The sequence below is a fragment of the Tursiops truncatus genome, chromosome X (assembly GCF_011762595.2).
Source record: "Tursiops truncatus isolate mTurTru1 chromosome X, mTurTru1.mat.Y, whole genome shotgun sequence".
NCBI classification, from domain to species: Eukaryota; Metazoa; Chordata; class Mammalia; order Artiodactyla; family Delphinidae; genus Tursiops; species Tursiops truncatus.
The window spans coordinates 80,238,964-80,261,938 of NC_047055.1; the positions used below are offsets into that span (position 1 = coordinate 80,238,964).

General features: G+C 40.2%; 1 protein-coding gene across 5 annotated transcripts in view; it reads right to left on the reverse strand.

Annotated features, from left to right (window-relative positions):
• The window catches only part of PHKA1 (phosphorylase kinase regulatory subunit alpha 1), a 136,119-nt gene that overhangs the window by 71,655 nt on the left and 41,489 nt on the right, over positions 1-22,975 (reverse strand). For all 5 annotated transcript variants that reach the window (XM_033849451.2, XM_019932157.3, XM_019932156.3 and 2 more), the window contains 3 exons: positions 22,541-22,648; positions 21,008-21,086; positions 14,305-14,439 (listed from right to left, as the gene is read on the reverse strand). In XM_033849451.2, the coding sequence (XP_033705342.1) occupies positions 14,305-14,439; positions 21,008-21,086; positions 22,541-22,648 (322 nt within the window). The remainder of the gene's footprint in view (positions 1-14,304; positions 14,440-21,007; positions 21,087-22,540; positions 22,649-22,975) is intronic.

Here is a 22,975-nt window from a genome sequence, read left to right on the forward strand (position 1 = left end):
TTTTGTTGCATCCCATAGATTTTGATATGTCGTATTTTCATTTTCATTTGTCTTCAAGTAATTTTTCATTTCTCCTTTGATTTCTTCGTTGCCCCAATAGTTGTTCAGTAGGATGCTATTCATTCTGCACATATCTGTGATTTTTCCAGTTTTCTTCTTGTAGTTGATTTGTAGTTTCATTCCATTGTGATCAGAAAAGATGCTTGATGTGATTTCAATCTTCTTAAATTTATTGAGACTTGTTTTGTGTCCCAAAATATGGTCTATCCTTGAGAAAGTTTCATATACACTTGAGAACATATGTGTATTCTGCTGCATTTGGATGGAATGTTCTATACAAATCTATCAAATCCATCTGGTCAAAAGTTTCATTTAAGACTGTTGTTTCCTTGTTGACTTTCTGTCTGGATGATCTAACCACTGATGTTAAGTGGGGTGTTAAAGTCCCCTACTATTATTGTGTTGCTGTCAATTTCTCCCTTTAGGCCTGTTAATAATTGTTTTATACAATTTGGTGCTTCCATGTTAGGTGCGTATATACTAATCACTGTTATGTCTTTTGATGAACTGTCCCTTTTATCATTATATACTGTCCATTTTTATTTCTTGTTACCTTTTTTGGCTTTATTTCATCTGATATGAATATGGCTACACCTGCCTTCATTTGGCTGCTATTTGCTTGGAATATCATTTTACATCCCTTCCCTTCGGCCTATGTTTGTCTTTAGAGTTGAGATGTGCCTCTTGGAGGCAGCAAATAGTTGGGTCTTGTTTTTTAATCCATCCAGCCACTGTGTGTCATTTGGCGAATTCAATTTATTTATATTTAGGTTGATTATTGATATATGAGGACTTAATACTGCCATTTTATCTTTTGTTTTCTGGTAGCTCTATATCTCCACTGTTTCTTTTTCCTTTTGTTTCTGTCTGCCATTTTGGTTTGATGGTTTTCTGTGATATTTTTCTCAGTTTCTTCTCTGTGTGTGTGTGTCTCTATTTTATGTTTATTTTTGTGGTTACCATGAGGTTTGTATAAAATTTCTCATAGATAAAATAGTCCTTTTTCTGCTGATAGCATCTTATGTTCACTCACCTATATGAATTCCATCCTTTTCCTCCTCCCCTTTTAGTGTTTTTGTTGTCTCAAATTATCCCTTTTTATGGTTGTGGGTTTGTTACCAAAATAAGATAGCTATAATTATTTTTCTGCTTTCTTTGTTCCCCTTTAACCTTTATAATAGTGTTTAAAAATCTGTTCTGATAAAGAGCTGCAGTTTTCTGATTCTATTTATCACCCTGCTTAAAGTTTTATGTATTTTTGCTATTTTGTTTCTGGTAGAAGAGCTCCTTTCAATATCTCTTGTAAGGCAGGTCTAGTGTTGATGAATTCCCTCAGCTTTTGTCTGGGAGACTTTATTTCTCCTTCATATCTGAATGATAATTTTGCTAGATAGAGTATTCTGGGGTGACAGTTTTTCTTTCAGTATTTTGAAAATGTCATTTCACTCTCTCCTGGATGTTAGGGTTTCTGCTGAGCAATCTGCTGATAGCCTAATAGGGGTTCCTTTGTAGGGCACCATCCTTTTTTCCCTGGCTGCCTTTAAAATTCTTTGTCATTAACTTTATTTAAAAAAAAATTGTATTTATTTGGTCGCGCTGGGTCTTAGTTGCAGCAGGTGGGCTCCTTAGTTGTGGCAGGTGGGCTCCTTACTTACAGCACGTGGGATCCTTAGTTGCAGCATATGGGCTCCTTAGTTGCAGCAGGAGGGCTCTTTAGTTGTTGCTCGATGCCTCCTTAGTTGCAGCATGTGGACTCTTAGTTGCTGCATGCATGTGGGATCTAGTTCCCTGACCAGGGAACTGCATTGAGAGCACAGAGTCTTCACTACTGCTCCACTAGGGAAGTCCCCTCTTTGTCATTAACTTTTGACAATTTTAATGTGTCTTGGAAAAGGTCTTTTTGCAATGAGTTTAATTAGGTGTTCTCATTGCTTCACAGACTTGATTGTCCAGTTTCTTCCCCATGTTTGGGAAGATCTCAGCTATTGTTTCTTTAAATAATTGCTCTTCCTCTCTTCTTCTGGGATACCTATTATCCCAATGCTGCCTTTCCTAAAAGAGATGTGTAGCTCTCATAGGATTTCCTCTTTTTATATATGTCTTACTTCTCTTTCCTCTTTTACTTGTATCATTTCTAGGTTTCTATCTTTGAGTTCACTAATGCTCTCTTCCATATTGTCTGCTTTATTTCCAATCCTTTCTAATGCATTTTCATCTTGTTTATTGTGTTTCTCATTTCCAGAATTTCTGTTTGGTTCTTCTTTAGAGTTTCAATCTTTTTGGTAAAGTATTCCTTCTGTTCATTAATTTTATTCTTGACTCATTACACTGCCTTTCTGAGTTTTCTTGTATCTCATTGAGTTTCTTCATGATGGCTATTTTGATGGCTCTATATGATGGCTCTATCAGTTAGATCTCAATATTCCATGACTTTAAGTTTGGCTTCTGGAGAATTGTCATTTTCTTTTTGTGATATAGTGTTACTGTGATTCTTCATATTGCTTGATGAATTGTTCCTCTGCTGGCACATTTGAAGTTAAATGACCGGTTAGGAGTTACAATCCTTTCTTTTGCTTTCCAGTAGGTGGCGCTATCACACAAGTTTTTGGTTTCGCTCACCTGAGCTACCTCTGGTTATACTTGAGAGTTGGCACTTTCCAGCCTCCACCATATGTGTAACAGGTGTGGCTCTGTGCTTTTGCTGTTGCTTCTTGTGCCTCTAGGCTTATTGCTGTATTGCTTCTGCCAGAGCTGCTGTCATTACTGGGATGATGGGCTCTTCTCTTTTGTGGGAGATCCCCTGAGACACAGGCTCTGCTGTGGGGGGAGGGGAACAGTGTGGGAGGGGAAGCTGGGGTTGCACAGATGCCTCCACTGTGTCTGGTGCTGTCAGGTTCGGGGGCTCTGCCAATGCAAATAGTGGGGCAAGAGTCTGGGGTCATGGGTTCCTCAGTGACTGGAGGGATGGGGTCCCAGGCCCCACTGTTCCTGCTGCTAAGTTGCCTGTGGTGGCAGGCAGAGTCATGCGTGCTGCTTCCCCTGCTGCTATTGGGTTTTCTGAAGCTATGGGCTCAGCTGCCACAGTCAGAGGGCTGGGATTGCAGGTACCAACTCCACTGTTCCCTCTGTTCTGCCTCCTCTATGTGTTCCAGTTCACCCACCTATAGATGTACAGATGTGTGGAATTCTCTGGCATCCTGTTGTGTTGGGCAAAGGCACCTTCGTTGTGTTGTAGATGTTTTACTGGTTGTAGCTTCAAGGGGAGAGACAAAGGTAGCTTTTCACTCCACCATGTTTCTGACAGCACTCTCCTATAAAGTTCTTATGTTCCCAAAGTTGATTAACAACATAATATTTAAAAATTTAAAAAAAAATCATAGAACTGAAATACTGAGTGTTTGAGGTGAGGCACAGAATCCCACTTCTGGGAACATATATAAATGAACATACCTGGTGAAGAAATAGCCTGTTTTCCTTGGTGGAATTACAGCTGTCATTCAACATATCCTTAAAGCAACTTTGGGGCTTCCCTGGTGGCGCAGTAGTTAAGAATCCGCCTGCCAATGCAGGGGACATGGGCTCGAGCCTGGTCTGGGAAGATCCCACATGCCACAAAGCAACTAAGCCTGGGCACCACAACTACGGAACCTGAGCTCTAGAGTCCACGAGCCACAACTACTGAATCTGCGTGCCACAACTACTGAAGCCCAGGTGCCTAGAGCCCGTGCTCTGCAACAAGAGAAGCCACCACAATGAGAAGCCCATGCACCTCAACGAAGAGTAGCCCCTGCTCACCACAACTAGAGAAAGTCTGCACACAGCAACGAAGACCCAACGCAGCCAAAAATAAATAAATAAATTTAAAAGAAAGCATTTTTGTTATTGTGAAATTATTGCAATAATAGAATTATGAAGAGTCACTCATTTTATAAATCATCAAAACGTGCCTTTCTTGACCTTCCCAGGCAAATCTATTCTCTTTCTCCTGTACTTTGTACGTAATGCCATTGTTATAGCATTTATAAGACTGTACTATAATTATTTGGTTATATGTCTATGTCTCTCACAGCATCACACCCAGAGCCTGGTACATAAAAGTAAGCAATAGAGCCTTATGAAAGAATGAATGAATGAAGCGAATGAAGGAGCACATTTGGAAAATAAATATAACTTGCTACTTGAGTCCCTGAAATGTTTGTGCATTCATTAAACTGAAGTCCCGAAGACCTAGTAGTCCCTATTTTCTCTGGCTAGGAAATAATAACTTCGTAAGAGGCCCAAAACAAAGTGCAGACTTTGAAAAAGTAGTCAGTAAGGAGTTTGCTTCTGTTTGTTAGAGAGATCTGATGTGATGCAGGTAGATTCCAGGAATGAAGTCCCAGAGCTTGGAAGTTACCTATATCCTCGTAAGATTATGCTGAGTTTACAACAATGGATGTGAAGAAGAAAAGGGTAAAAGGCATCAACTTTTAAGTGAGAGCCAGAGAGAATCACATCAAAGGCATCAACAGGACTTCCACAGATCCCAAACCATAGAGACTTCTCAGAAGGGCAAAGAAGATAGTGATTACAAGATCAAATAATATTCATGGAGTAAGATTTGGGCTAGATAGAGAAATACCTTCCTTATTTCAAGAGATTTAGTGCTAGGGGACTGGTATCTGGAGACTAGGAGTACATTATAGTCTGAAGCTAGAGGGAATAGCCAAGGAGATTAAAAAAAAACCCAGGAAGCAGGTTCTAGATAGGACTGAGGTACCCCATCCCACCTAGTAAAGCATCAATCCAAATTAATCTCAGAAGTTTCAGAGTCTTGACTTGGCATTTACCACTAATAGGGCTGAGTCAGTGGAGGGAACCAGGGGTTCAGTAATTTGTACTATTCAAGCTAATTTGTGGCTAGGTTTTATTTATTAGGACCTGAGACCTATATTCAATAAACTTGATAATTTCTATGTGTTTATATTTTAGTTTTCCATTTTTTTGGTAAAATTTCTTTAGGAACTTCCAACTTTGCACTTAATTTAAAAAGAAAAGGGATTTTCGAGGAGAAGGCGGAAGATGGCGGAAGAGTAAGACGCGGAGATCACCTTCCTCCCCACAGATACACCAGAAATACATCTACACGTGGAACAACTCCTACAGAACACCTACTGAAGGCTGGCAGAAGACCTCAGACCTCCCAAAAGGCAAGAAACTCCCCAGTACCTGGGTAGGGCAAAAGAAAAAACAGAGACAAAAGAATAGGGACGGCACCTGCACCAGTGGGAGGGAGCTGTGAAGGAGGAAAAGTTTCCACACTCTAGGAAGCCCCTTCGCGGGCGGAGACTGCGGGAGGCGGAGGGGGGAGCTTCGAAGCTGCGGAGGAGTGCACAGCAACGGGTGCGGAGGGCAAAGCGGGGAGATTCCCGCACAGAGGATCGGTGCCGACCGGCACTCACCAGCCCGAGAGGCTTGTCTGCTCACCCGCCGGGGCGGGCGGGGCTGCGAGCTGAGGCCAGAGCGCAGGGAGAGGACTGGGGTTGGCGGCTTGAACATAGCCTGAAGGGGTTAGTGCACCACAGCTAGCCGGGAGGGAGTCCGGGGAAAAGCCTGCACCTGCAGAAGAGGCAGGAGACTTTTCCTTCCCTCTTTGTTTCCTGGGGCGTGAGGAGAGGGGTTTAAGAACGCTGCTTAAAGGAACTCCAGAGACGGGCGCGAGCCGCGGCTAAAAGCGCGAACCCCAGAGACGGGCGCGAGCCGCGGCTGAAAGCGCGGACCCCAGAGACGGGCGCGAGTCGCGGCTGAAAGCGCGGAATCCAGAGACGGGCGCGAGCCGCGGCTAAAAGCGCGGAATCCAGAGACGGGCGCGAGCCGCGGCTGAAAGCGCGGAATCCAGAGACGGGCGCAAGCCGCGGCTAAAAGCGCGGACCCCAGAGGCGGGCGGGAGACGTTAAGGCTGCTGCCGCTGCCACCGAGGGGCCTGTGTGCGAGCACAGGTCACTCTCCACACCCCTCCTCCGCGGAGCCTGTGCAGCCCGCCACTGCCGGGTTCCCGGGATCCAGGGACAACTTCCCCGGGAGAGCGCACAGCGCGCCTCAGGCTGGTGCAAAGTCACGCCGGCCTTTGCCACCGCAGGCCCGCCCCGCACTCTGTGCCCCTCCGTCCCCGCCGGCCTGAGTGCGCCAGAGCCCCCAATCAGCGGCTCTTTTAACCCCATCCTGTCTGAGCAAAAAACAGACGCCCTCCAGCGATCTACACGCAGTGGCAGGGCCAAATCCAAAGCTTAGCCCTGGGAGCTGTGAGAACAAAGAAGAGAAAGGGAAATCTCTCCCAGCAGCCTCAGAAGCAGCGGATTAAAGCTCCACAATCAACTTGATGTACCCTGCATCTGTGGAATACCTGAATAGACAACCAATCATCCCAAATTAAGGAAGTGGACTTTAGGAGCAAGATCTATGATATTTTCCCCTTTCCTCTTTTTGTGAATGTGTATGTGTATGCTTCTGTGTGAGATCTTGTCTGTATAGTCTTGCTTCCACCATTTGTCCTAGGGTTCTATCCGTCCATGTTTTTTTTTTTTAATTTTTTTTCTTAATAATTAATTTTAATAACCTTATTATACTTTACCTTCGTTCTTTCTTTCTTTCTTTCCGTCCTTCCTTCCCTCCTTTAGACAACGAATCATCCCAAATTGAGGAGGTGGTCTCTGACAGCAAGATTTAGGATTTTTCCCCATTTACCTCTTTTAGTGAGGGTGTATGTGTATGCTTCTGTGTAAGATTTTGTCTGTATAGCTTTGCTTCCAACATTTGTCCTAAGGTTCTTTCCGTCCCTTTTTTTTTTTTTCTAAATAAGAAGTTTTTAATTCAATAACTTTATTATACTTTATTTTATTTTTACTGTATCTTCTTTCTTTCTTTTTTCCTTCTTTCCCTCCTTCCTTCCTTCCTCCCTCCCTCCCTCCTTTCTTTCCTTCTTGCCTTCTTTCCTTCTTTGATTCTTTCTTTCTTTCTTCCTTCCTTCCTACCCTCCTTTCCTTCTTTCTTTCCTCATACTTCTACTAATTCCCTCTACTTTTTCTCCCTTTTATCCTGAGCCTGTGGATGAAAAGCTTTTGGTGCTCCAGCCAGGAGGCAGGGCTCTGCCTCTGAGGTAGGACAGCCAACTTCAGGACACTGATCAACAAGAGACCTCCCAGCTCCACATAATATCAAACGGCGAAAATCTCCCAGAGACCTCCATCTTAACACCAGCACCCAGCTTCACTCAACGACCAGCAAGCCACAGTGCTGGAAAACCTATGCCAAACAACAAGCAAAACAGGAACACAACCCCACCCATTAGCAGAGAGGCTGCCTAAAATCATAATAAGGCCACAGACACCCCCAAACACACCACCAGACGTGAACCTGCCCACTAGAGAGACAAGATCCAGCCTCATCCACCACAACACAGGCACTAGCCCCCTCCACCAGGAAGCCTACACAACCCACTGAACCAACCTTAGCCACTGGAGACAGACATCAAAAACAGGAGGAACTACAAACCTGCAGCCTGCAAAAAGGAGACCCCAAACACAGTAAGATAAGCAAAATGAGAAGACAGAAAAACACACAGCAGATAAAGGAGCAAGATAAAAATGCACCAGACCTAACAAATGAAGAGGAAATAGGCAGTCTACCTGAAAGAGAATTCAGAATAATGATAGTAAGGTTGATCCGAAATCTTGGAGATAGAATGGACAATAGATTGGACAAAATGGAAGAATCAGTTAACAAGGACCTAGAAGAACTAAAGATGAAACAAGCAACGATGAACAACACAATAAATGAAATTAAAAGTACTCTAGATGGGATCAATAGCAGAATAACTGAGGCAGAAGAACGGATAAGTGACCTGGAAGATAAAATAGTGGAAATAACTACTGCAGAGCAGAATAAAGAAAAAAGAATGAAAAGAACTGAGGACAGTCTCAGAGACCTCTGGGACAACATTAAACGCACCAACATTCGAATTATAGGGGTTCCAGAAGAAGAAGAGAAAAAGAAAGGGACTGAGAAAATATTTGAAGAGATTATAGTTGAAAACTTCCCTAATATGGGAAAGGAAATAGTTAATCAAGTCCAGGAAGCACAGAGAGTCCCATACAAGATAAATACAAGGAGAAATACGCCAAGACACATATTAATCAAACTGTCAAAAATTAAATACAAAGAAAGCATATTAAAAGCAGCAAGGGAAAAACAACAAATAACACATAAGGGAATCCCCATAAGGTTAACAGCTGATCTCTCAGCAGAAACCCTACAAGCCAGAAGGGAGTGGCAGGACATACTGAAAGTGATGAAGGAGAAAAACATGCAGCCAAGACTACTCTACCCAGCAAGGATCTCATTCAGATTTGATGGAGAAATTAAAACCTTTACAGACAAGCAAAAGCTGAGAGAGTTCAGCACCACCAAACCAGCTTTACAACAAATGCTAAAGGATCTTCTCTAGGCAAGAAACACAAGAGAAGGAAAAGACCTATAATAAAGAACCCAAAACAATTTAGAAAATGGGAATAGGAACATACATATCGATAATTACCTTAAATGTAAATGGACTAAATGCTCCCACCAAAAGACACAGATTAGCTGAATGGATACAAAAACAAGACCCTTATATATGCTGTCTACAAGAGACCCACTTCAGACCTAGAGACACATACAGACTGAAAGTAAGGGGATGGAAAAAGATATTCCATGCAAATGGAAGCCAAAAGAAAGCTGGAGTAGCAATTCTCGTATCAGACAAAATAGACTTTAAAATAAGGACTATTAAAAGAGACAAAGAAGGACACTACATAATGATCAAGGGATCGATCCAAGAAGAAGATATAACAATTGTAAATATTTATGCACCCAACATAGGAGCACCTCAATACATAAGGCAAATACTAACAGCCATAAAAGGGGAAATCGACAGTAACACATTCATAGTAGGGGACTTAAACACCCCACTTTCACCCATGGACAGATCATCCAAAATGAAAATAAATAAGGAAACACAAGCTTTAAATGATACATTAAACAAGATGGACTTAATTGATATTTATAGGACACTCCATCCAAAAACAACAGAATACACATTTTTCTCAAGTGCTCATGGAACATTCTCCAGGATAGATCATATCTTAGGTCACAAATCAAGCCTTGGTAAATTTAAGAAAATTGAAATTGTATCAAGTATCTTTTCTGACCACAACGCCATGAGACTAGATATCAATTACAGGAAAAGATCTTTAAAAAATACAAACACATGGAGGCTAAACAATACACTACTTAATAATGAAGAGATCACTGAAGAAATCAAAGAGGAAATCAAAAAATACCTAGAAACAAATGACAATGGAGACACAACGACCCAAAACCTGTGGGATGCAGCAAAAGCAGTTCTAAGGGGGAAGTTTATAGCAATACAAGCCCACCTTAAGAAGCAGGAAACATCTCGAATAAACAACCTAACCTTGCACCTCAAGCAATTAGAGACAGAAGAACAAAAAAACCCCAAAGCTAGCAGAAGGAAAGAAATCATAAAAATCAGATCAGAAATAAATGAAAAAGAAATGAAGGAAACAATAGCAAAGATCAATAAAACTAAAAGCTGGTTCTTTGAGAAGATAAACAAAATAGATAAACCACTAGCCAGACTCATCAAGAAAAAAAGGGAGAAGACTCAAATCAATAGAATTAGAAATGAAAAAGGAGAGGTAACAACTGACACTGCAGAGATAAAAGAGATCATGAGAGATTACTACAAGCAACTCTATGCCAATAAAATGGACAATCTGGAAGAAATGGACAAATTCTTAGAAATGCACAACCTGCCAAGACTAAATCAGGAAGAAATAGAAAATATGAACAGACCAATCACAAGCACTGAAATTGAAACTGTGATTAAAAATCTTCCAACAAAGAAAAGCCCAGGACCAGATGGCTTCACAGGCGAATTCTATCAAACCTTTAGAGAAGAGCTAACACCTATCCTTCTCAAACTCTTCCAAAATATAGCAGAGGGAGGACCACTCCCTAACTCCTTCTACGAGGCCACCATCACCTTGATACCAAAACCAGACAAGGATGTCACAAAGAAAGAAAACTACAGGCCAATATCACTGATGAACATAGATGCAAAAATCCTCAACAAAATACTAGCAAACAGAATCCAACAGCACATTAAAAGGATCATACACCATGACCAAGTGGGGTTTATTCCAGGAATGCAAGGATTCTTCAATATACGCAAATCTATCAATGTGATAAACCATATTAACAAATTGAAGGAGAAAAACCATATGATCATCTCAATAGATGCAGAGAAAGCTTTTGACAAAATTCAACACCCATTTATGATAAAAACCCTGCAGAAAGTAGGCATAGAGGGAACTTTCCTCAACATAATAAAGGCCATATATGACAAGCCCACAGCAAACATCATCCTCAATGGTGAAAAACTGAAAGCATTTCCACTAAGATCAGGAACAAGACAAGGTTGCCCACTCTCACCACTATTATTCAACATAGTTTTGGAAGTTTTAGCCACAGCAATCAGAGAAGAAAAGGAAATAAAAGGAATCCAAATTGGAAAAGAAGAAGTAAAGCTGTCACTGTTTGCAGATGACATGATCCTATACATAGAGAACCCTAAAGATGCTACCAGAAAACTACTAGAGCTAATCAATGAATTTGGTAAAGTGCCAGGACACAAAATTAATGCACAGAAATCTCTGGCATTCCTATATACTAATGATGAAAAATCTGAAAGTGAAATCAAGAAAACACTCCCATTTACCATTGCAACAAAAAGAATAAAATATCTAGGAATAAACCTACCTAAGGAGACAAAAGACCTGTATGCAGAAAATTATAAGACAGTGATGAAAGAAATTAAAGATGATATAAATAGATGGAGAGATATACCATGTTCTTGGATTGGAAGAATCAATATTGTGAAAATGACTCTACTACCCAAAGCAATCTATAGATTCAATGCAATCCCTATCAAACTACCACTGGCATTTTTCACAGAACTAGAACAAAAAATTTCACAATTTGTATGGAAACACAAAAGACCCCGAATAGCCAAAGCAATCTTGAGAACGAAAGAAGGAACTGGAGGAATCAGGCTCCCTGACTTCAGACTATACTACAAAGCTACAGTCATCAAGACGGTATGGTACTGGCACAAAAACAGAAAGATAGATCAATGGAACAGGATAGAAAGCCCAGAGATAAACCCATGCACATATGGACACCTTATCTTTGATAAAGGTGGCAGTAATGTACAATGGAGAAAGGACAGCCTCTTCAATAAGTGGTGCTGGGAAAACTGGACAGGTACATGTAAAAGTATGAGATTAGATCACTCCCTAACACCATACACAAAAATAAGCTCAAAATGGATTAAAGACCTAAATGTAAGGCCAGAAACTATCAAACTCTTAGAGGAAAACATAGGCAGAACACTCTATGACATAAATCAAAGCAAGATCCTTTCTGACCCACCTCCTAGAGTAATGGAAATAAAAACAAAAATAAACAAATGGGACCTAATGAAACTTCAAAGCTTTTGCACAGCAAAGGAAACCATAAACAAGACCAAAAGACAACCCTCAGAATGGGAGAAAATATTTGCAAATGAAGCAACCGACAAAGGATTAATCTCCAAAATTTACAAGCAGCTCATGCAGCTCAATAACAAGAAAACAAAACAACCCAATCCAAAAATGGGCAGAAGACCTAAATAGACATTTCTCCAAAGAAGATATACAGACTGCCAACAAACACATGAAAGAATGCTCAACATCATTAATCATTAGAGAAATGCAAATCAAAACTACAATGAGATATCATCTCACACCAGTCAGAATGGCCATCATCAAAAAATCTAGAAACAATAAATGCTGGAGAGGGTGTGGAGAAAAGGGAACACTCTTGCACTGCTGGTGGGAATGTGAATTGGTTCAGCCACTATGGAGAACAGTATGGAGGTTCCTTAAAAAAACTACAAATAGAACTACCATATGACCCAGCAATCCCACTACTGGGCATATACCCTGAGAAAACCAAAATTCAAAAAGAGTCATGTACCAAAATGTTCATTGCAGCTCTATTTACAATAGCCCGGAGATGGAAACAACCTAAGTGCCCGTCATCGGATGAATGGATAAAGAAGATGTGGCACATATATACAATGGAATATTACTCAGCCATAAAAAGAAACGAAATTGAGCTATTTGTAATGAGGTGGATAGACCTAGAGTCTGTCATACAGAGTGAAGTAAGTCAGAAAGAAAAAGACAAATACCGTATGCTAACACATATATATGGAATTTAAGAAAAAAATGTCATGAAGAACCTAGGGGTAAAGCAGGAATAAAGACGCAGACCTCTTAGAGAACGGACTTGAGGTTATGGGGAGGGGGAAGGGTGAGCTGTGACAGGGCGAGAGAGAGTCATGGGCATATACACAGTAACAAACGCAGTAAGGTAGATAGCTAGTGGGAAGCAGCCGCATGGCACAGGGATATTGGCTCGGTGCTTTGTGACAGCCTGGAGGGGTGGGATGGGGAGGGTGGGAGGGAGGGAGACGCAACAGGGAAGACATATGGGAACATATGTTTATGTATGACTGATTCACTTTGTTATAAAGCAGAAACTAACACACTATTGTAAAGCAATTATACCCCAATAAAGATGTTAAAAAAAAAAAAAAAAAAAAAAGAAAAGGGATTTTCTACATTATGGCTAGAATGGAAGAGTGGGGGAAATCCATATATTCCTAAAGCCAAATGTAATGTTAATAGCTCTGGGAGTTCAGGTCGTGCTGGCATAAAATGTGGGTGCTAGGAAAGATAAAGAACAGTCAGCTCTGACTGTTGGTCCTTCCCTCCTTGGTTGATTCCCTCTCAATTTAGACCTACATAACTGCCACAGAAATTGAGTGTTTGGAGTAGGTGTTAGTAAAAAGGGATGGAGGCTGGTTTTGAGCCGGACAAAATTTGGTTTGGCTTTAATTACTAACAGACCACTCTTGGTGAAGAAAAAAAGTACACACACAACTAGGGTTTGTAAGTGGCAATCTACTATGTAAGGTACATTCTTCATTTATAAATTTACTTTGTGGCTTGATTTAAGATTGTATTAATTTCCCATTGGTGCTATGACAAAGTAACATAAACTCAGTAGCTTAAAACAACATACACTTATACTCTTACAGTTCTGGAGATGAGAAGTTCAAAATGAACCTTATGGCTACTATGACGTAAAATAAAAATCAAGGTGTCAAGCAGGGCTGGTTGCTTTTGGAGGCTCCAGGGGAGAATCTGTTCCTTGGCTCTTCCAGCTTCTAGAGGATAAGCCTAACAGCCTTATCACTCTGATCACTTGCTTCTGTCATCACATCTCTTACTTCTACAGTCTGATCTCCCTCTGGGTATCTCTTATAAGGAGACTTGTGATTATACTTAGGGCCCACCTGAATAATCCAAAATAATCCTCCCCACCAATCTCAATCTCCTTAATCTAATCATACCCACAAAATCCCTTTTGCCTTAAATGGTAATGTTCACAGGTTCCAGGGATTAGGGCCTGAATATCTTTTGGGGCCACTATTCAGCCTTCCACAAGGGTGGTTTAGAAATTTTGCACATCCTTTTTTTAACAATGTAGTAATTTGTTTAATGTGAAATTTGTAGTAACTTGCATAAATTTTTAACTTGTAGTAATTTGTTTAATGTGTCTATCACCAAATTTAATATATAAGTTGAATAAAAAATAAGTACTAATTAAAAATAAGTATTAGATTAAGAAATGGAATTTTAAAATATTGTCAACTAATTCATTACATGACAAAGTATAAAGAACTAAAAACAAGTTCCTTGGCTATTAATGTATATAAAGTTAGCATTTTTTCAAAATGGAAATATAGGTCCCAAGAAAGGGGAGAAGAACAAGTTGGTTAAGCACACACTTGGAATGAAGATACAAAGTTGCCTGATAACAGTCATGCCCTCTGTACCAAAGAGTTCATAAAACACACTGAAAATTATCAAGCCTGCTCAGGATATATAGGGTTAGAAACTTAGATTCCAGAGACTCTAAATTCCTTTTCAGATGCAGTTTAATAAAGCAATAAAGATCAAGAAAAAAATAAAAAGGAAGGAAACCAGCCTGTATCAAATAATGCTTTGATTCTAGCAGGCTGGCCAATCTCCTTACCTAGGCTGGAATAAATGTGGCTGAGAATACAAGCTGGTTGTACTCTGATGGGGTGCACCTCAGCAATGGTCTCCACATCAATTCCCTTGTCCTTCAAAATGGCCTTGATTTCTTCTGTCTCAGCTAGAATGGAAACTATAGGAAAGAAAGAAGATGAGGTCAACAGAAAATTTTATTTCAACAGGAACCTAAAGATCTCTCGAGCCACACAATATTTTTTTGAAGGGAAAACAAAAGGAAGGTAAGGAAATTAACAGTTATTGTAGACTTGATGAAACAATCATCATGCTTGGTACATAATGATATTATCTAAATGGAAAAGGAAACAAGATTTCATGATTAGAATATTTAATTCTGTTTTTTGTCTAAATACCTATGTGCTTCTAGAGAATGCCACACTCACTTATATCTGTGATTCTATGTTTAAATAGGAAAAAAAAGACCAGGGACAGCATTATGAGGATAATAAAGAACACCCTAATGGTACGAATTGCTCAAAGCTAGAGAACAGTAGAAGGCAAGGTAACTTCAGGATAAAGCACTGAGGTACCATATTTGAAACTCTGTGTAGTTGTTTTGGGGGATGGGGATAAGACTTCTCTAGACTCAGAGCCTGCCAAACCTGGACAGCTCCCTTTTCTTCCTCTCACACTCATGTCTCAAAAGTGGTAATCATACTCACAAAGGAGAAGTCCAGGCCACCTCACTGACTCTTCTGTTTATTCCCCCTCTGTGGGACTGATAATCTGTCTGGAGGCCAATAACCTGAATGGGGCCTCAGCTGGCTTAATGCTAAGCACCAGGGGCAAACATGTACCCTATTCCTGCTCCTCTAGTACTGCTAGATATGTTGAATTGGGTTTATAAGAAAATGAAGGTGCCATTTGGTTCATTCCAGCTTACAAGTATTGTATTTGTTGAGTTTGGGGGGGCAAAAGCCTAGTTAAAAAAGTGCTACTCTGCATTCCTTTGCCATTATCTTTTGTGTATTTTTCTACCTTGGGGACCTCATGGTGTTGTGCTGCTGTGGTCTGGGGCAGGATATGCAGGGTATGGTGATTACAGAGTCCCCTGGACATAACACCATCTTGATTACTTCTAACTGAAAACAACAAAGATTCTCCAGGAAAAATATACAGAGGAAGAATAATAGTGGGCTGACAAAAGTCCAGGGAAACATATGTGGTCATCTATTCATTCATTAATAAACATTTACTAAGCACTTAAATGGTAAGGTACTATGCTAGGCACTAGGGATTTAGAGATGAATATGTTAGTCTCTCCCTCAAGGAGCTCATAGTGTAATGAAAGTGACACACACATAAACTCATTATAAAATAACCTGTTAAGTAAATAAATATATGCACAGAACATTGTGTGATCACCCAAGAGTGACACTATCTAGTCTGGAGTTGGCAGGGGGAAGTTTCAGAAAAGGCTTCCTGATGTCTAAGGTGAACTTGAAAGAATGAATAAGTTAGCCAGGAGAAAGAAGGGAATAGGAATTGGGAAAGCCATTTTAGGTAGAAGATCCAGAATGATCATAAAACATGAAAATGGAAAAGTATGTGTTTGTGTGTTTGTGTGTGTGTGTGTGTAAGAGATGGGGTGGGGACTACATACATTTCCATATTGCTGTAGCATGAAACACCTTGCACAGTGGAAAAAAACACACAAAAAACAAACAACCCCCCCACCAACCACCAACAAAATGAATCTGGAAAGGCAAATAGGGGTTAGATCATCATGGAGAGCATGTGTGTCACTTTAAGGAACTTGTATTTTATCCTTGGGTAATGATTTCCAAATTGCATTCTCCTGCGCCTCAGGGTTCTGCAGAGGGCAATGCAGTTGGTAGCAGGAGTAAAGGGGACTAAAGGAGAGGCAAATGAACAACACTCTGGGGTCCCAGGGCTACTTTCAACCCCAACAACTCAGCTTTTTGTTTATGTTTTATCAAGTATGTAGAAAATGCTTATTTGGTACCACCTATGTGCTAGGTACTGCCATATGCTAGGGATACAAAGATAGACATGATCCTTGGAGAAAATGACATTGACACTGAGTCTTGCTAGAGAGCTGAATAGGAGTTATTCTGGTAAAAGTGAAGGTAAAACTAAGGGAGAAGCTGTTCCAGACAAAAGAAATAGCATAGACAAAGGCTCAAGGGCAACAGAGAACAAGGCAGATCTAGGAATAATAAAAAAAAGTTCTTTATAGTAGGAACATGGAGTGTGAAGCAGCAGTGGTGAGAAATGACGCTGAAGGTGGGGTCAGGGAGCAGATCATAAAGAGCCTTGTAAGCCATGTTAAGAAAGTTGGCAATGGGAAGCCCCTGCAGAGTTGTAATCAGGGGAATAGCATATCCAGATCTCCGTCTTAAAAAGAACATATTCATGTTGATGATTAAAGAATAAGCTGATATACTGTAGTGGACCTACACTGAAGACAGGGAGACCACTTCAAAAGTTATTGCATTTAAAAAAAAAGTTATTGCATTAATGCAAGGAAGAGATGCTGACTACTTAGATTAGGATCATGACATTGGTACTGGATAAACTAGATGGATTTATGAATTATTTAGAAGGTAAAGAAATTGGGACTTGTTAACTGAACGTAGGAGATGAGAGGGAGAGATACCGAGAATGATTCTTCATGTGTTTATTTGTGTAACTGAGAGAAAAGTGTGCCATTTACTGACATAGGCAAATAGGGAGAAAAGCAGGCACAGATGATGTAGAACTAGGAGAGTGCAGCTGATTAATTTTGGACATGTTGAGTTTAAAGTGAATGTGATATATTCAGGAGTCATCAGCATAGAAAGAGATGGGTCAAGGAGAATATACAGAAAAGAAGAGAAAAGGACCTAGAATATAACCTTGAGAAATTTCAACATATAAGATATGCGCAGATGATGAAAAAGCCTGGAGGCGGGAGTGAGGGGTTCTTGTCTCATGGCTTATATGTTCTCTATGGTATAGGAGGTGAGGTCATCTTCTGAGAGGGGAGAAGTTAGGAGGCAGGAAAAGGGAAAAGGTGAGGAATGGGAGGAAGCTGAGAGACAATAACAAATATTCTGAATAATGAGAGCAGTGGGCTATGGACAAAACTCCCAGAAATACCAATAGTTAAGGGGCAAGGGGAAGAAGAGGAAGCCCAGAATGAGACAGAAAAGTACAAAACTTAGGTTGAAGGAGAGCCAAGGGAGTATGGTATCACAGAAGACATGTGAGTTAAGAGTTTCCAGAAACATAAACAACAAATGAAACAGAAAGAGCCTCTAAGAAGTGGATTGAAAAATATCTACCGAGTTTGGCAATAACTTAAGCAAAATCACTTTCAGAGGAATGATAAGCTAGTTGTAAATGAATGCAGAATGAATGAAATGTAAAGAAGTGGAAGTTTGGATGAGAAAGGAAGGATAGGATAACTAGAGGGAGATGAACATGTCAATGTATTAAAAATCAGAACCAACAGAGAAGAGTTTGAAGATAGGAAAGAGTAGGTTTCTATGAAGGCTAGGGAAGAGGATAGGATCAAGCATCAGAAGGAAGAGTTGGTGCTGAAGAGGAGAAAAGACAGCTTTTCTGAGACTCAAGAAAAGGAGGCAAGGCTGGGTGAAGATATAAGTAAGACTGTAGTGGGGGGGTTGGGAAATTGACAAAGATCAAAACATTAAGATTACCCAGCATAAAGTAGCAGGCCAAGAATGAGGTTGAAAACAAGCAGTGGGGTTGAAAACAGAGAACGTGTGGAATAGTTGAGGAGAATGAAAATGCTGACTAACAGTAAGAACAAGGACTGACAGGAGGCACTGTAGGCCTAGTTAAGTTGGAGACTGTGGATTTACAATGCTACCACTCTGCTCATTTGTGTGATTTTTTTTTTTTCTAGAAGATTTTAGCAGGCCAGGTACAGGATCAGAAAATATAGAGAGTAAAACTGATCTGGGGCTGTGATTTTTCTGGTGGGTGTAGCAGAAGTTTGGTGTGCTGGTAATTAAGAGATTTAGATGACCAACCGAAAGGTAGGGGAGTGTAGACTAGGAGAAAATAGACACAAGTGTAATGGGTCGGGGGGAAGAAAACTGAAATAATATGCAGTTATGACTGGTGATTGGGACTTTTGGGAATGGAATATCTGAGGTGAAACAGTTCTAAAGTTTCGTCCTAAAAGTGAGTGGAGTAGAGGCAGAGGGAAGGGTCACTAGGGTTCTAGATATCCAAGAATTTTGAGGCTAAAATATTAGATGGCACTTACTCTGATGCTGAAATCTAGTACTATGGTAGGAATTGGGGAAGAAGAGGAAGGCTATGAGCCAAGCCTCAAAGTCTCTAATGAATGAATGAGAGTAACCAGGAGACCAATATAGCCAGATGGCATAAGTTTCAAAGGAGAACAAGCTTTCTCATGGGAGGGGAAGAGTAATGGTCTTTTATATAACGTTCGCTATGTACAGGAATACCTCAGAGATGTTGCAGGTTTGGTTCCAGACCACTGCAGTAAAGCGAGTATAACGATAAAGCGAGTCACAAATTTTTAGTTTCCCAGTGCATATAAAAGTTATGCTTATAGAAAACAAACTTATGGTTACCAAAAGGGGTAGCAAGGTGGCAAGGGTAGATAAATTAGGAGTTTGGGATTAACATATACACACTACTATATATAAAATATTAATAGGTAAACAGCAAGGATCTACTGTATAGCACAAGGAACTATACTCAATATCTTGTAGTAACCTCTAATGGAAAAGAATCTGAAAAAGAATATATATATATATAAAAGAATATATATATGTATATATATATATATACACACACACACATACACACACACAACTGAATCACTTTGCTGTACACTTGAAACTAACACAACACTGCAAATTAACTATACCTCAATTAAAAAATAAATAAAACCAAATGAAAAGAGTTATGTTTACACTATATTTTAGTCTGTTAAGTGTGCAACAGCATTGTATCCAAAAAAACAATGTAAATGCCTCAATTAAAAATACTTTATGGGCTTCCCTGGTGGCGCAGTGGTTGAGAGTCCACCTGCCGATGCAGGGGACACGGGTTCGTGCCCCGGTCCGGGAAGATCCCACATGCCGCGGAGTGGCTGGGCCCGTGAGCCATGGCCGCTGAGCCTGCGCGTCTGGAGCCTGTGCTCCACAACGGGGGAGGCCACAACAGTGAGAGGCCCGGTACAGCAAAAAAAAAAAAAAAAAAAAAAAAAAAAAAAAAAAAAATACTTTATTATTGGGCTTCCCTGGTGGCGCAGTGGTTGGGAGTCCGCCTACAGATGCAGGGGACACGGGTTCGTGCCCCGGTCCAGGAGGATCCCACATGCCGCGGAGCGGCTGGGCCCGTGAGCCATGGCCGCTGAGCCTGCGCTCTGCAATGGGAGAGGCCACAGCGGTGAGAGGCCCGCGTACCACAAAAAGAAAAAACAAAACAAAAAATACTTTATTAGTAAAAAATGCTAACAATCATCTGAGCCTTCAATGAGTCATAGTAGTAACATCAAAGATCACTGATCACAGATTACTATAACAAATATAATAATAATGAAAAAGCTTGAAGTATTGCTAGAATTATAAAATGTGACAGAGACACGAAGTAAGCAAATGCTCTTGGAAAAATGGTGCCAACAGACTTGCTTGACACAAGGTTGCCACAGACCTTCAATTTGTAAAAAACACAATATCTGCAAAGCACAATAAAGTGAAGCACAATAAAATGAAATACGCCTGTACATTGATAAGCAAAGACTACCTTTATGACTACCTTTATCCTATCCTACCACATAGGATGCCAAGTATAAGAAGGTTTAGAAAATACTAAGGATTATTTTCTATATAGAATCAACTCCAATGGAGGTTGGGGTTGAAGTGGAGACATTTCAGAGGAGCTTCTCAGGAGGACCTAGTACCACATTGGATAGCGTTTCTGGGGAGTCAAAAATCACCTGGAGTTTTCTACCCTAGGAGAGTAGCATAATAGTGATGTCATTGAGAGAGTTAAGGAAGGTGGCAAGATTTGCTTTTCTTGGGAGAGGTAAAAGAATAGGATGGAGACAAAAAAAGGTCAGTTTTGCATTTGAAGTATAAGTGATGAAAATGTTGTGTATATATATTGGGACTAGACTTCTTAAAACGTTTATACAGCTTAGCCCAGTGTTTTGCATAGAGTAGATAACCTCAAAATTTAAGTTGATTGCTAGGAACAAAAAATAAAGATTTGGAGTACTCTCTAAAGAGGTAATAGTTGGAGCCATGGAAGCAAATGTATTATGGAGGAGGCAGCCCTAGCAAACACATGCAGGGTATAAATACAGAAAGACAAGAGTATAAGACTAAGTACACAACCATTAGGAGGATATGAGAAGAAAGAAATACTAGCAGAAAAAGCACAGAAGGAATGCTCAGAACAAAAGCAGAGATAATCAGAAGGCTATAATATCATCATGGTGAAAAGAAAAGAGTTTCCAGAAATAAGAAGTATTAAGAGAATCAGATAACATCCTTTGTTAAGCATTTGTTCATGATTAAGATTAACAGAAATCTTGAAACCAAACAGAGTCAAGTTTATACTATACATTTTGAAGCCTAACAAAATACATCATAAAGAATAAAGTCATCATTTACTGGCCCAAACCAGACCTTTAATGTTAAATTTCTGCTGCTGGGAATAAGAATACATACCTTGAACCACAACATCTGGCTTTGGTACAGTAGAAAACCTGCGATTCAGGGGGTCAATTTCTCCAGGAGCTAAAAATCCCTAAAGAAAAACCATAAAAAGACATATTACTATATCTCCAAAAAAGCTAATGTTTGAGGAGAAACAACATACCAGTGCCAAAACCCCGTACCATAACATGTGAGAGGCATGTATGGAAAGGAAACAAATACCTTTACTGTATGAAAATGTTTGAACTCCTGAATTCACATCCAAATTAATTTTATCTGGAGTTAATTTCTAGTGGCTGCCAAAAATCATTTTTTTGGAAATAGATGGGGTATAAAAGATAAACAGAAAGTTTTCTAGTTATACCTCCACTTTCTCTGGATGCACATGATTAGACAATCAGATCACAATGCTTCTAATCAATAATTTAAGTCATTAGTCCTGTTGCTTTCATATTTACGCATATGCTTGCTATGATTTCTGCTTAGCAGATATCTTTTGACTTGACCTGAGTTTCTGCCTTTGATGAAATGCGATGAACTCACCCACTCAGCCCTTAAGAATACCATTCATCTCCTCATTTTTTCATAGCATTAATTTATTCTAATTGAATGAGAAAGTCACCAGGTAAGGATTATTTTAAACAAATCATTCTGCCCATTACTGCTACATTTATAATAATGTCAACTAAAGATAAACTTTATGCTGTACGCTTGAAACTCAGTGATATGTCAATTACATCTCAATAAAACTGGGACAAACAAAACAAAACAAATAAAAACAGCTCCAGAAAGTAAACAGTTATACATAAACAGGTCGAAGAGTATGGCTCAGAAAGGAAAGCTAAGTCCCACCCTAGATCCTCTAGGAGCCTGGGTTATAGCTTACCTTATATAATAACTTATAATGGGGAAATAGATTTTTCAGTAAAACTGGAAAACTTTGAGAAAGGGAACCCTTCTTATGGTTCAAAATGTCACAAATAAGCTGACGTAAACTAAGAAATTCCAAAGTGCTTCATTAAGAGCTGTCTCAACAGAGTTTAATATAAGGAACATTTAAAGGGCCCCTTATCAACAAACAAACAAATAAAAAACTATGATGCTCCCAAACACTTGTCATGGTACCTAAAATTATCTTATCAGTTTATTTAATTAAAGAATGAAACATTATGTTGCTTGGAAAAGTTAGCACTTAAATCCATTATAAGTCATTACTATCCAAGCACAATTGCATTTGCAGTTACCAGACAGGCACTAGGGGGCGTTTTGAAAAGGAACTATCTAGGGTCTGATCCCAGAGCAACTTCAAGTACAGTACCAAGGTAGGAACCCCTGGGCAAGCATGACGGACATAGTTGCCAGAGGGAAAGATTTTTGCCAAGGACTGGCCATGCTCTCACTCTAAGAATCTGGAGGAAAATCTGTAATTAAGGCAGAATACAAAAGGCAAAAGATATATCCTTCAGATTTAATGAGCTACTCACAAATCTGATTGTTATGGTGACTAAAGCAGAAAAATGGAAGAGCCTTGAAGTTTCCCCTTACCTCTGCCATCAAGCTTCCTAAGATGTATAGAGACTGACCCCACATATGAGGCAGTTTGCCCATGGGGACTCGGTCCACAGTGTGAGGATTTTGATATTCTTCATCAACCTAAATAAATAAATAAATAAATAAAGAGATAAAGGAAAAGAATAGAAGGTTTAGGGCTTCCCTGATGGTGCAGTGGTTAAGAATCCGCCTGCCAATGCGGGGGACACAGGTTCGACACCTGGTCCAGGAAGATCCCACATGCCGCGGAGCAACTAAGCCCATGCGCCACAACTACTGAGCCTGCACTCGAGAGCCAGTGAGCCACAACTACTGAGCCCGTGTGCCGCAACTACTGAAGCTCGTGCTCCTAGAGCCTGTGCTCCACAACAAGAGAAGCCACCGCAATGAGAAGCCCACGCACCGCAACAAAGAGTGGCCCCCGCTCAC